Here is a 14,242-nt window from a genome sequence, read left to right on the forward strand (position 1 = left end):
AGTGATCACGCGGCAAGTGGAGGGTGTAGACTAAGAAGTTGTACGGTCACACAGATATATCACCTCAACCTCCTTAAAGTATGGAGAGAGCTCTCTCTCTTCCTTTATGACTTAGTAGGGCCGGAGCGGAGTGTGGGAGAAGAGTGTCAGAGTGTCACGCGTGGGTGCTCAACCAAAGTGGAGAAAGAGACTGTCAGTAGTGTGTCTCTACAATAAAAAAGAAAATAAGAACGGACAGCGTGTATACTTGTGGTCCTTTTTCACACTGTGACATCATTCCAGCCACTGTAGCCTTTTGAGTCTGATAATCCAGATCACTTTCAACTTTCTTCTTGTCTGTCCTGAATTTAGATTCATTTCATGTAGCCGTTTGATTTGTTCAGGAGAGATCAAATACATTTTGTGCATTTTTATTGTTATTATGATAATACATATATGGAAACAGATTGTTATTTACGAATTGCACATATTGCCACCATGATAGGTAACGCCGTAGTAAGAAGTAGTAGCATGACTCCATCTCATTTATTAGCCATCAGTCTGTTTTCCTTGTATCGTCTTAATTCTTTTTATACTGGCAATCTGTAATAAGGATATTACCTTTTAAAAGGTTGATGCAGAGCTCGCCTACAGCTTGCATAAAATCTGGTGAGCATTCTTCTAATATAGCTGTGCGATTTCTCTGTGAGCTAGAGGTCAGTGTTTTCAGCAAAGCAAAGTGTCTTCTCAATCTTACATACATATTTTTAAAATCATTTTTTCCTTGATAAGAAAACACAAAGCTGTTTCTTAGGCAGTATCCCTGATCTCAGCCTGAGGTGCTCTGGACAGCTGGGTGTGAGGTCTATCAACAATTAACCGTGAGGTTAATTGTTGATAGAATTATTGATATTGATTTAAAACTCTCAAATAAAAAATGTTAGTGTCCAGGAAATATTTGAGGAGCTATTATATTAATATGTTATTTATCACATGGGCTTTTGAATAACAGCATGTAAGTGTTGTTATGCTTGATTAATGACCATTGATCAAAGGCCATGAGTACCATTCACAGAGAGTTGGGGAATGGCTGCAATCTCATCATTGTAAGATGGTGAAAGATGTACCACTAGGCCCCCTCCTCGATTCAAAGATGGTCTTTTACTTTTCACATAAATACCCTGACTGATGAGACCGGGGAAGCAAAACTAAACATAATGCAACCAACAAACTAATTCATGACGATGAGTGCAATTAGGTTCGCTGAAAATAAACTGAAATGGACTACAGGACGCTAAATTATAAAGTACTGACTTTATAGTTTGGCTTTAAGTAATCTCTTAAATAACCAGAAAGAATAATGAGTCTACAACCAGCTCAAGACGCTGGGTCAGAGATGCAGGACCATGACAAAAGGCTGTCCCTGTGATCTAAAATAAAAATCACAGAGGCATGAAAAATAAAAATCTTTGGCAAAGTAGGAAAATTTCCACTTTACCGTATCATAAGCACAGCAGGACACCGGCGTCTATTTTGATCAGCTCTGAATCTTCCTTGGTCAACGCAGAAGCTTGACACCTAGAGCGCCAGTGTGGCGTCCTGAACTCCCCCGCTGTGTGAGGGATACTAAACACCAAACCCTATATCAGAAGGCCGTAAAAACATCTGTGTTTCTAATTGGTCGGATAAAAGCTAACCCCCGGTTTCTGGCTGGTACCACTTTGAAACTGCTTTATTTGTGCTTCACGGAGGAGCTTCAGGTTGTGGCTCGAACCCTGAGTAATGGTTATTGTCATTAGGTGAAATTTTGGCTGATGAGACCTGGGTAGGGCCACCTCTTCTTAAAATTGCTTTATTTGTGGTTCACCTCGGTGCTTGAAATGTCAGTCTAAGGTCTTGTCATTTGGCCCAGACTGGCTGCTGTGTGAAGATTCACCTTCAGAGTCTGCTCTTGGACAGTCGACTCACATGCAGCTGTAGAGTGTGTAAGTCTCACTTGGATTGCAATTTTCCTTTTTCGGATTAAATAAACACATAAAATGAGTTACAGACTTTCAACGGGGTATGCAGCCTCCAGCTGCACCCATCACCATCACCCTCTGTTGTCACAAAAGCAACCGTTTAATGACAACAACCTGTTTACTGTCATTTAACATATTTTCTCACACACAAACACACACAGCCAACAGCTGTCTAAAAAGTTAAGACATCATTATGAATGAATGAATCATATTCTCAAACATAATATTCATAATGCTGTTCCATATGTTCATCATCATATTTTCATCATGTTGTTGTCAATTATACCCAGGTATGATATATAATAATTGAATGACATGTCATTAACATTATAACTGTCATAAATCTTTATTACTTCCTTTATAACTTCCCTTGTCATAAATCATTGGACCATAGCTCACATAATGTATACATAATTACTCTCTTTTATCCTCTTTTAAGCATTAGTTAGAATTAATCTCTGGCTCTCTTCCGTCTTTTTTCCTGCCTTTAACACCCAAAAGGTGACACTATTTGGCTGCATTGACACACAAGAACATGCCTTTTTAAGGAAAGCTTGTTATGATGATTGGTATAAAGTATAAAGCTGATATAGTAACAGGACCCTGTTGATTGTCTTGACGCAAGGAAATCTCCCAAAGTTGATTCTGTTCATCTGGATGTAGCATTTTCAGTCTGAGAAATGTTTCATCACTCATCATCTGGGCAAGAAGGATTTCCTATCTAGTGTTGCATGCTTTGTTGTGTTTTAATGTTGAGTATATTTTAGTGTTGTATGCTTTTATTGTGTTTATTGGATCTTCATCCGGAGAGACTCCGCCCCCTGCTTTCCTTAAGTAGACACAGGGGACAGTAATCAATCAGGCCTCTCTTGTTGGCCAATAAGATGGTCTGGTAGGTCAGAGAAGACACGTGTGGCTGGATGCAGATGAGAAGGAGAGAGCAATGGAGTAGCGCAGCCACAGGAGGGCCTTCGGTCCATGGATGGCAGACTTCGCCCAGGTGGCAGCAAGACGCCAGCTAAAACACTTTAGGCACAGAGCAGCGGCGGGCGGAGTTTAGAGCTCTGCCCTCGCGGGGTAAATCCCGTTGTAAAAATGTATAAAGACATCCCTGGTACAGGATGGGTGACTGCCGCTGCTTCACCGTGTTTAGCGGAAGCGGAGCGGAGTGGTGGAGGACACTACTGGAGGGCGCTGTCGGCCTGGCCCCACTGGTGGAGTTCAGTGGACTGTTATCTGCCTTAAGTGTGGCGGAGACTGATTGGGACCATTGACTGTAGAAAAGAAAAAAGAAAAGAAAAAAAATGTTTTCTACAGTCAATGATTGGGACTGGGGGGCTGCGGAGTGGACCTTTATTGTGTTTAGTTTTATGTTCTTTTAATTATTCTTTCTGTTTATGCTGTAAATAAAGTATATATTTTATGAATTATTTTAACAAGATTTTACATGTCTTTCTGGTCCCGTGATCATCCCTTCTAACTTACACCCGTGACACATCCAAGTGACTTTGACTTGGATCCCACCCTTATAAAAAGTAAATTTACAAAATGAGTGAAACTAGCACCACTGGCAAACAGTGGCCTGTGCGGTCAGTTCCTTGATCATTGATATGTAAATTGTCATGACCACTGACCAACAAGGGAGTTTTTCCTTCCCATTGTCGGCAAAGAGCTTGCTCAGAAGGGGTCATATGATTGTTGGGGTTTCCTCTTTTTACTATTACTGTAGGGTTTTACCTTACAATATAAAGCGCATTGAGGCACCAGTTGTTGTGATTTGTTCCTATATAAATACAACTGAAGTAAATTGAGTTGAATTGAATAGTTTTCACTCCCTGTGACCCCATGTCTTTATGTGAGGTTAATTTGTAAACATGTGGGAGTGAGGGTCACGAGGGATGGCTGCCTCTCTCTGAACCTGGTTCTGTCTGAGGTTTCTTTCTGTTAATACACAGTTTTCCCTTACCACCGTCACCAAGTGCTTGTTTATAAGTTGTCTGATTGTTTTGTGTGGGTGTTTTTTTTTTTTTTTATAAATTTGAATTTAATCTTAGAATTTGTCTAAATTGGTTTTTGAACCATTTTTCTGGGATTTTAGAGAATTGTGTAAGTAGAGAAACAGCAGTACAACTGCAGCAATCTTCATTTTGTTAAGAACTACCAGTTTGAATGAAACACTAAAATAATCTCTAACTTTAACAGGACACTAGATGTAAATTGATAGAATCAAAGGTACTCTGAAAAACCAGCTTGCAAATGCGCACACAGACATATACACACTTTGAGCAACAGCTAAATGTGAACACTTGTCTCCTGGCCTTTAATGGAAAGTAATATCCACACATCGTGTTTCAATTCTGAACACAGTAAATTTAAATTTCTTTTATAAATGAAATATAAAACTACTACAAATTGAACTGCATTTTTTACAACATAAATGTAGCTTCAGTGAAACCACATTCTTTAATTTCAGCGACCAGAATGCGTTAACATGTGCTCCATATTGCATCACCTCAGTTGGCATCTGCATTTTCTTCAGCATTGTTGAATTTCTGATGGAAGTGAACCTGAATGGAGATTATAATTTATACCACTGGGCTCTGAAAAAAGACACAATGAAACATGGAACAAGTTAGAATATTCACAGTAACTTTAAGCTCTTAATAACTGATGAGGGCTGAGGAGAACTGTCATTTCATTTATTAAGATACAGAAAAAAAGGAGGACAGTTAAAGGAAATATTTTCTGTTATCTCAAGAAAGCAGACAGCAGAAGAACCCATGTGTGCAGCTGTGCTTTGCTATTTTCTGCAGGATTGAGTGATAATAGTTCTAATGGGAAATGAGTACTTTTAGCATCTCCACATGGCAAGTTAGTACAAATTCCTGTGTCACAGTCTACTGGTTACTTGTTGAAGACTGTAAATATGTCACTTTTACTGGCATGTCCCTTTTAAAAAAGAAATCTATCTATTAAGGGGGACCTTAGGGGCTGCGACAACTACAGAGGGATAACACTTTTCAGCCTCCCCAGGAAGTCTATGTCAGGGTGCTGGCATAGACCTTGAATAAGGGACCAGTTCTATATGTGTTTTGTGCATTTGGAGGAAGCATTCAATGGCATCCCCTGTGGTACCCAGTGGGAGTATGTGGTGTGAGACCTACAAAGCTTCCACTTTGGTGGCCTCAAAATCTCATCTCTGCTTTTTGCAGATGATGTGGTTCTGTTGGCTTTGTTAGGTGGTGGCCTCCAGCTTGCACTGGAGGAGTTCGCAGCCAAGCTGGTATGAGAACTAGCAGCTTCAAGTCTGAGGCAATGGTCTTCAGCAGGAAAAAGGTGGAGTGCCCACTTCAGCTCAAGGACGAGTTGCTGCCCCAAGTGGAGGAATTTAAGTCTCCGGGACGTGTTCACAAGTGAGGGGAGAGGGGAGTGGGACAGATTGGGGTATAGTGACTACATTGATGCTGGTGCTGCACTGGTCCGTTGTGGTGAAGCAAGTGCTATGCATATAACAAAGCTGTCAATTTACCAGTCACTCTACGTCCCTACCCTCGCCTATGATCATAAGCTCTGGGTAGTGACTGAAAGCACGAGATTGCAGATACAAGCAGTGGAAATGAACGGAGAGATGAGTTTGGCCATTCGAGAGGAGCTCAGAGTAGAGCCACTATTCCTTTGCATTGAAAGGAGCCAGTTGAGGTGGTTTGGCTATCTGACTAGGATGCGTGCTGGACAACTCCCGGGTGAGATGTTCTGGGCATGTCCCACTGGGAGGAGGCTGCGAGTCAGAATCAGGACACGTGGGAGAGAGATTATATCTCTCGGCTGGCCTGGGAATGTCTCAATGCTCCCCCGGATACACTGGAGGAGGTGGCTGGGGAGAGGGGGCCTGGGCTTTTCCTCCTCCCCCCACATCCCAGTCCCAGATAAGTGGAAGAAAATGGATGAATTATTATTATTATAAATTTTTTGCTCGTGTATTGTTATGCTTTCTTTTACCTTTCTTTTTTCTTTATGAAATAGACCTTACCTTCATAGCATTCAGGGATCATGAGCCTTCCATCGATGCACTGTGTTGACACAGAATATCCACATTTCCTGGCATTGTTCATGCACCAGACTGAGACAATATCTTTGTGCAAGACTTTGTTGGGTTTAAAGTCTCCAATCCACATTTTATTCCCTTTGTAAAGTATCCTCCCTCTGTCTATTCCAATCTTACAAGGAGCTGTAAGTTACAAGAAGGAGAATTAAAAAATACAGGAGATGAAGGTCTCCGTTCAACTAATATAATCTCCTAAAAAGCACAGCTATTTGAAAATAGAGTGTGATTTAAAAGATGTGATATTGGCTACAGCCCTACCCTTGCAGGATGGCTTCTCAGACCAAGTTCCATCCTGCTGGCAAACAATCTCCAGACTTCCCTCCACTACATAATCTCCAGTGCAGCCATATTTGATGGTCTCCAGGTAGTCAAAGTCTCTCTGGTCATTGGTTGACATGTAGCCTCTATCAATGTTCTCTGGTAGAGAGCAAGTCACCCCTGTAAAGGAACAATTTCAGTAGACTGATTAGACGACAATATTAATGAAGCTAGGCTTCGTGCTGTCTTTCATAGCTCTGCATCATTATGACCTTTTTACTGGAGAGGAATATTTTACTTTACAGCTAAGAAGGGAGAAAATTCCAAAATCTGTCCAAGTATGTATTTCTGTATTTAGATTTATAGTATTTTTCCTCAGATTTCACATTATTCTCAGTGAACAAACAGAACCACGAGTTGTCCATTAACTGCATATTTGATCATTCATCCTGTCCTGATTTGAAAAGATACATATTCAATGTCTGTGAAGGTTCTCAGTCATCCAGGTCATCGTAGTCAAAGGAGCTTGCAAAGAAAAGCGTCTGGACTTCTTTAAGTTACTCACACCCTGGGCCATCTGACCTCAGGAATTCGCATGATAAGGTGGGGCCAGGTTTCACAATGAACTCACCTGAAACTCTGGCTGATTGGGACCCACACCCAGTTCCACACCTTGGCTCAGGTGATTAGAGGATCATCAGGGGGTCCTTTTGTCCCTCTGTGGGGGGACACTCCCACTAGGTTTATATCTGGGACTCTCCACCATTTGACCTTAGAACTGAAGAAGCTTCTCGGATGAGAGGTGAAACGTCTTCAAGTAACTTAAAGAAGTCCAGACGCTTTTCTTTGCAAGCTCCTTTGAATACATATTCAATCAACAACTATACTTCTACTATGCTTGTTATGATCTAATTTTATCATCAACAAAATCATACTTTTTAAAGTATGATTTTAAAAGTTTTCAGAACAAAATGGAAGATGTTTCAGAAGTTTAATGAATCTACTGTTACTGACATTAATACTAAACTCTAATCCTCAGCTTTTTAACAGTTTGAAATTGTGACACGTCAAAGCTAACACATATATTTTTGGGCTTTCTTTTAGTTTGAAGGGATGGTTGTGTTCAGTAAAGTACATCTGCAGCGCCGCCGTGATTACTCCTGCTTTTACATCCTCACGTACGTCGACATTCAGGTGTCTTGGTCCAGGTGCCACTGGTCGTGCACTCTGCCGTTGCATCACCGAAAAGTGCGTATGGAGGCAGGCATTTGTAAGTCCCCGTGATGCCGTAATCAGTGGTGTTCCCTCTGACCCTGGTGTTGTAAACAATCATCCCAAACTTTGGGATCGGAGGAAGACCACAGGTCACAGCTGCGACAGGAGAGACACAATGAGTGAATTTAGATATGTATCGTTATATGAAATTGTCAAGTGTCTTACCTAATTACTTATAACTTGTGCCTGTTTTAGAGTATGTAATAATTTGAATGGCCTTCTACAGCTCGGCCCACTCAGTAAATTCTTGTTTCTCATCAATTTTATTTCTGAATGTCATACATATAAAAACATATAAACAGTACGAAGAAAGAACAACTGCATATTCCAGATAACTGTGACACTGAATATATTTATATACATCAAATACAATTTAAATAAATAAATAAATAAATATATTTTCTCTTTGTGATTCTGTACCTATGCATTCTGGTTCAGGTGTGCTCCATGTTCCATTGGCTTGGCAGACAGAGGTGCTGGATCCAGACAGTATATACCTATGCAGTGCAATATTATTCATTAAGTTAATACTTAAAATGTTTAATCACATAATAACTCAAAAATGTTAAATGTATTTGAATGCAAAGGCTGACTGAATGTTTGATTGCTATTTACTAAACATGCATTTTCCACTAGACAGTATTTTGCACCTCAGTTCTTTATTTGTACGCCAAAAAGCCCCACCAAAGCGTTAGCGAGAACAAAGTGCCCGATACATTAAAGAAACAAATTTGTCTTTAAATGGCGCATCAAAAACAGCAACTGGTTATACATCTACTTTTACTGCACATTATGGAGTCTTATTACTCTTGGTTTGTGGTGTATGTGCAAAGATATGGTGTGGTGTACGATGTCACACAATAAAATTTGACAAGATGCTCTTCCTTTACCCTTCCTGACAAGTATAGTTGATCGTACTCTGGTACACAGTATCCTCGTAGTATAAGTCTCCATTAGATGGGGAATCAGGATAAGGACACAGCTTTGCTGCAAGAAACAATATGTTCATGATGAGTTTTGGTATTTATTTTTTGAAGAATAATGTAAACACAAAAAGATTTGCATTCTGTTCTTTCATGAAACCATCAAATACTGGTCTCACTGTATATAGTCTAACTCTTTCATTATTTAAACATTTTTAAATTATATAATATATATTACAACATAAGAACAAACATGAAGCGTGTCAATTAGTAGTATTAGAAAATGTTACAGTTAAAATTAGGTTACTCTACAAAAAATAGAAAAAACACTCCTTTTAGAGCAAATTGAAACATATTAGTAATATTTGCACTTATTACAGTTTCCTTTCAATTATTCTGCAAAAGTTTTGTTATAAAGGAGACAATTTACTTGAAAATCTTAAATGCGTCATGAAAGATGACGAATTTATGTTGATATTAAGTTACAATACAAGGCAATCAGTTCCAAGATGTTAATTTCTCACAAAAAAAAATGGAGACCCACGCTTGCACAGAAATTTAGTGGCCGTCCACGCTCCACTGGTAGTGCAAACAATTTTGCGAGGGCCTGAGATGGGGGTGTATCCTTCTTTGCAGGACAGCGCTAACTCCACACCAGGGTCAAAGAACATCTGGTCCACAGCCACATTGATGTTGGCATTCAGCTGAGGTCTGCGACATCCTTTGAAAACAAAATGATTTATTAAGAAGTGTATGCACTCTGTCAAGTTAACTGAGGGTTTATATTATTACATTTGCAAAATATCTAACACTAAGCCTTACAGCACTACAAAGTGAAAACCAGCATTTTTCCATAGAAATGAATTAGTCACATATAATCATGGAAACGTATTTTTACTAAAAAAAACAAAAAAGTATTCGGATTATCAAATAATATTAACTGTCTGTGCTAAATGAATATTGCTAATTTAGAGAAGCAGTATTCACTTGAAAGTATTGTTGTTGTTGTTTTGCATATGAAGCTCAAAAACACTCATTTATGATTGTATTTCAGTAACTGATTACTGATTGATTTCCTTATAACTAAAAAACCCAAATATTTTACTGTGACAATCATTAACATAAAAACTGCACTACAAAAGTACATTTCTTTAAAACAAGGCTATTGCGATGATGTGATCCTAAAAACAGAAAACAGTGAAATGAAAAATGTATATACAGTTAAGCCATATAATATCAAAAAAACAAGAAATAATACCCTTGGCAGATGTCACAGTGCTAAAAAACAGAACTGGAAACAGCAGAAGCAAAGTCAGCCATCGTTCCATCTTTTGTTGAAATGTTCAGATGTTCTTCAGTACTTTCCTGTGGCCTCTGGTTCAAATACCGACTCGCTCTGTTGCTGCTGTTTGTATTTCTCTATAGTAAATAGATAAGAGCGACATGAAGTAACTGCTTACTGCCTATCTTTGTTTTGTTTTCTGTATTTTGCTCGCTATCTGCAGTTACAGATTGTGATCCTTGTGACCTTTTACTGGAAGTAACAAACTGGACGAGTGGACTTTCCCTTGTTGCCACAACGATTGTTGCCCAACGCTGCAACCTTTTTTTACATTCCTGTGTCACCATTTTGTAGCAGATAAATTACTCTGCAGAGCTTAATGCAATGCCTTGGGACAAGAGTCACCACAGGCAGGAGACAATCACAAAAATATATACTGAATCTAAGTTGGATATGTTTGTTTTTTTTCATTTATGTTACCAGCTGATGAAAAATTGTAGAGTTTGAACCTTTTTCAGTATCTGAAGTTTGGCATGCAACAAAAAGTTTGAGAAACATTAGCACAAGTGAGTCAGAGATGCCTTATAATATAGGAATGCCTTAAAATCAATCATTGCTGACAAATTTCTGCACTCACCTATGCCACCATTGCTCGTGGTGTCCATGCTTGATATCTTATAGAACAGTATAATGAAAATCTGTCTTACTGAGCTAAAACTCAAGAGAAATTTTAATCTATGTAGAAAGAGACACATTTCTCAAATAGAATCTAAATTAGTGATTGTGAGGATCTATGTTACTGTAAACCAAAGCCAGAAACATTGTATGAGCAGCTACAGTTTTAATATCAATGCCAGAACTCAAATGAATTGAAATAAAGCAGCACACTAATTCAAATGAAACTGCGCAATTTTCTTCGCAAAGAAGTAATAATAGAGCCACACAGCATCTCATCACTGAATATTTTATCAACCCTATTACATCTTCAAGCTTTCAAGTCCATTTAAATTCATTTTTATCACAAGTGGGACTAAAGTGGCATCAGCACGAGTGTGGGTTGTTCACTCCGATATCGCATTTGAGTCGCTAAGGTCAAACGGAGAATCGACTAACATAAAAAGGTGTGAATTGGCTAAATGAAACCTCCTGGGGAAAGTTGTCAGTTGGACACTGCAATTATGTCAGCCTCTCTCATGTTAATAGCTTTTTATTAGCCACAGGCTATCTGAGCTATACTTTGTATAGCCGTCATCTGGTTAGGAAGTTTAAACTTTTGAATGAGCCATTTCTCACAAGTTTAGCATATCTGACTGAAATGTGAAAATCATTAACGCACATAGTTTAAATTTTCATATTTCATAGCAAAGTGTATGGCTACGGATACAGTGTATGTTAATACGTGTTAATAAGTGTTAATGATTGCACACTTTCATGACTGACCAATGATATTTTATTATCAGTTGAATACAAGAAAACAGACAATGCCATTTAAAGACAGCGGCTTCCATCAATGTGTGATTGTAACGTTTCCTGGACTTGAAGGGAGGGGGGGAGAAGCACACATCGTGATTTCTGATGGAAGCGTTTTTGGCCTCAAGCTGTAATCCATCCTGCCTGGTTCTAAAAAAAAGGTGGGGAGGGGGGGAACAAGACAGAAACAAATATATTACTGCAATCTTTGAACATCTTCATTTGACTGCATGGGCTTTCTAAAAACATCTGGAAGCCATGTGACAGGAGTATTATTTAATTGTTTGGGGGTTTTACAAAAAATGTAATGGGTTGTTTACAGTGAAAGCATGCGAGGCCAAACATGTTCATCACGAGCCCAGTTAACATAAAATAAACAAGTTTTGAACAACCTACATGTCACAAAGGAAGAAGAAAGAAAGTGAAACTGCTCTTTGATTTTCTTTTTTGGGTTTTTTTTTTTTACTCTTAGGGACCTGAACACCACCAAAGCTACAACTGCTTGAAAAACATTTAGCGAGTTAACAGGAACTCACCCTCGAAGCATCCTGGGATGGGCAGGTTTCCATCATTACAAGTGGTGGCCACAGGGTAGCCACATTTGTCAGTTTTGTTCAGACAATAGAAGGCAACATGTTCTCCATGGAGGATTCTGTTTGGTTTCAAGTCTCCAATCCAGATCTTCTTGCCGTTATAGAAAATACGGCCTCTTTTGATGCCAACTGTGCAGGGAGCTGGGTGAACAAACAGAGCAGCTGAAGCATTTTCACTGGACGTTACAAATCCAGTCTGTGGCTTATAAAGAGAGTGCTACATGCTGAGACACCAACTTATTTCTCGTTAGAGTGAGAGAGCGGACACTCATGAACACAAACAATCTAAACCTATCAGAAATGTTTTGGAATAGTTTAAGATGAGGCTAGAATTTCAGCCTGAGGGAAGATCTTGTTTTCCTATGACTCACCCCTGCAGACCGGCTTTGATGACCAGTTTCCTGTGTTTTGACACTGTATTTCATCCCGACCTTCCAGAACATAGTGCTCACTGCAGGCATACCTAACCTTCTCCTTGTAGCCATGTTGTCTTATCACAGCAAAGGTGATGATGCCGTTCGGTATGTTTGTTGGAATTGGGCAGCTCACGTCTAGAATAAGGTTTTGAATAGGAATTAAACAGTTACCAGCAATTTCATAAAAAAACGAAAACATTTTAAATAAAAAAAATGGAAAAAACTTTTAGAGCAACAAAATTTTCCAGTTTTTTGTGAAGATCCAAAACAAAAGTAGACGTCTGCATACTTCGACACACCGGCGGTTCAGTTACGCCTCCATTAGCCATGCAAGAACCTCTCTCATAGCTCGGTGCTTTAGGTGGATTACACTCATATGTCCAAGCTTGGCCATACTTAGTTGTGGTTGCAGTCAATGGCTTATCGTGGACAATCCTACCATCGCTTGGTGGCTTGGGCAGAGGACAGTTCACAGCTTTAAGGAGAAAAAGAGGTCAGATTAGAGTTACATTGACAAAAGTTGAATTCGTTTTCTGTCAGCTTATTTTAGTTTACGATGTGCATTGGCTGTTCTCTTTGCTGTCCATTAAACATTAATGGTTTGATTTTCGCTCTGTACATTTTCCTGGATTACCTTTGCAGAGAGGTGGTTGATGGCTCCAGGTGTTATCATGTAAACATCTGCTTTCATTGCTTCCTATTAAGACGTACCTGATGACAAAAAGTTCTCAGATATATCAACTGCAAACAAAACTGTGTTTTGGGGTTTCATTCTTGCCGTCGCTCTTACCCATCATCACACGTGAAGTTAAGCACGCTCTTGAATGGTACTTCTGTCCTCCCCTTTGCAAATGGCTGCAGAGATCTTGGGATCTGGCACATCTTAGCTAGAAAAATATGTCACAATACGGACAGCAGTGAATATTCTGTGGTTACAGAATATTATAAGCTGCAGGATATTAAAGCAGTTATTGCTGATTGTGTCTAAGACATGTTCAGGAGGTCCCTCGGCCTAAAACCACGATTTTTACTCACGGGAACATGCCAGGTTTGCCTGTGTCCATTCTCCTGTGGCAGTGCAGGTTATCCTGGCCGATGGTGTCCTTGAAGGCAAGTACCCCTGTTCACACGTGAGAGTCAGCTCTTCTCCAACCTCATACACACGTTTTAGTGTTGAAGAATCAATCCCATCAGTGGTCGGAGGTCTGCTACATACTGGTTAAAGATCAGGCATAGAAATGGTCACGTTTGGAACTAAATATTAAACTTTGTATTTTTTTTATACACTGCACTAAAACTCTGTGATCTATTATTCAGATAATGAGGCTTTCAACTGTAAAAACGTCACACGATAAACACACATGCATGAAATGCACAAATTAAATCATGAACAGCACAATCACTGACAGAAAGTCAAACGAGATATCTTGCAGCACATAACTCATAACAAATCTGTTTAATGCTAAAATACAAATGGTATAAATGGAGCAGTTATCCTCCTTCACCTTACCTTTCACTGATGTTACAGTTGTGTATAAAGCTACTTGGCTGAGGAGCAACAAAGCCAAAGCTGGAGACATCTTCCTGGGTTTGTAGACTCTCAGTGTTCCTGCAGATGTGTAAGGATGAGGATCAGGAGGGCTCCTGAGTAACAGGAGCGTGATAGCTCTGTCCAATCAGATGCTAGAGTAAGCCCCTATTGATTGAGAACAAAGGTCGCAACTGTTGTATATTTACCTAGAGTTGATTGATAACTTTGATTCGTTACAAGAGCAATCAGCAGACACAAAGAATTACATGAACTCACAAGAACTTAACATAAAAACTTTGCTGTGCAAAGAATTGTCAATGAATAAACGTAAACAATCTTATTAGTAATGTGTTTTTGCTCCAACAAAGCAGAGAGCAAATAATTACCAA

The 14,242-nt window shown here is 39.3% G+C and overlaps 2 protein-coding genes across 2 annotated transcripts; both read right to left on the minus strand.

Annotated features, from left to right (window-relative positions):
• Window positions 1-4,291: 4,291 nt before the first annotated feature.
• LOC102782021 (beta-2-glycoprotein 1-like) lies at window positions 4,292-9,977 on the minus strand. Its single transcript, XM_006787515.3, has 8 exons — window positions 9,820-9,977; window positions 9,106-9,282; window positions 8,529-8,625; window positions 8,059-8,135; window positions 7,546-7,734; window positions 6,364-6,543; window positions 6,031-6,228; window positions 4,292-4,600 (listed from the first exon to the last, which is right to left on the minus strand). The coding sequence occupies exons 1-8, from the start codon at window positions 9,887-9,889 to the stop codon at window positions 4,536-4,538; spliced, it is 1,053 nt and encodes a 350-aa protein (XP_006787578.1). The 5' UTR covers window positions 9,890-9,977; the 3' UTR covers window positions 4,292-4,535.
• Window positions 9,978-11,279: 1,302 nt separating this feature from the next.
• Window positions 11,280-13,990, minus strand: LOC102782324 (beta-2-glycoprotein 1-like). Its single transcript, XM_006787516.3, has 8 exons — window positions 13,833-13,990; window positions 13,358-13,537; window positions 13,113-13,209; window positions 12,957-13,033; window positions 12,612-12,797; window positions 12,278-12,457; window positions 11,850-12,047; window positions 11,280-11,463 (listed from the first exon to the last, which is right to left on the minus strand). Exons 1-8 carry the CDS (start codon window positions 13,900-13,902, stop codon window positions 11,351-11,353), a joined length of 1,101 nt encoding a protein of 366 aa, XP_006787579.2. The 5' UTR covers window positions 13,903-13,990; the 3' UTR covers window positions 11,280-11,350.
• Window positions 13,991-14,242: the final 252 nt, after the last annotated feature.

This window comes from Neolamprologus brichardi, chromosome 6 (assembly GCF_056152115.1).
Source record: "Neolamprologus brichardi isolate AB-2024 chromosome 6, ASM5615211v1, whole genome shotgun sequence".
NCBI classification, from domain to species: Eukaryota; Metazoa; Chordata; class Actinopteri; order Cichliformes; family Cichlidae; genus Neolamprologus; species Neolamprologus brichardi.

Excerpts from the sequence above, each read along its gene's own strand:
- LOC102782021 (XM_006787515.3), bottom strand. The coding sequence starts at position 9,889 with ATGGAACGATGGCTGACTTTGCTTCTGCTGTTTCCAGTTCTGTTTTTT. Across the intron at positions 9,283-9,819 it reads CACTGTGACATCTGCCAAGG|GATGTCGCAGACCTCAGCTG; the intron begins GTATTATTTCTT and ends TTGTTTTCAAAG. Across the intron at positions 6,544-7,545 it reads CAAGACACCTGAATGTCGAC|GGGTGACTTGCTCTCTACCA; the intron begins GTACGTGAGGAT and ends GTTCCTTTACAG.
- LOC102782324 (XM_006787516.3), bottom strand. The coding sequence starts at position 13,902 with ATGTCTCCAGCTTTGGCTTTGTTGCTCCTCAGCCAAGTAGCTTTATAC. Across the intron at positions 13,538-13,832 it reads AACTGTAACATCAGTGAAAG|TATGTAGCAGACCTCCGACC; the intron begins GTAAGGTGAAGG and ends ATCTTTAACCAG. Across the intron at positions 12,048-12,277 it reads ATCAAAGCCGGTCTGCAGGG|CTCCCTGCACAGTTGGCATC; the intron begins GTGAGTCATAGG and ends TTGTTCACCCAG.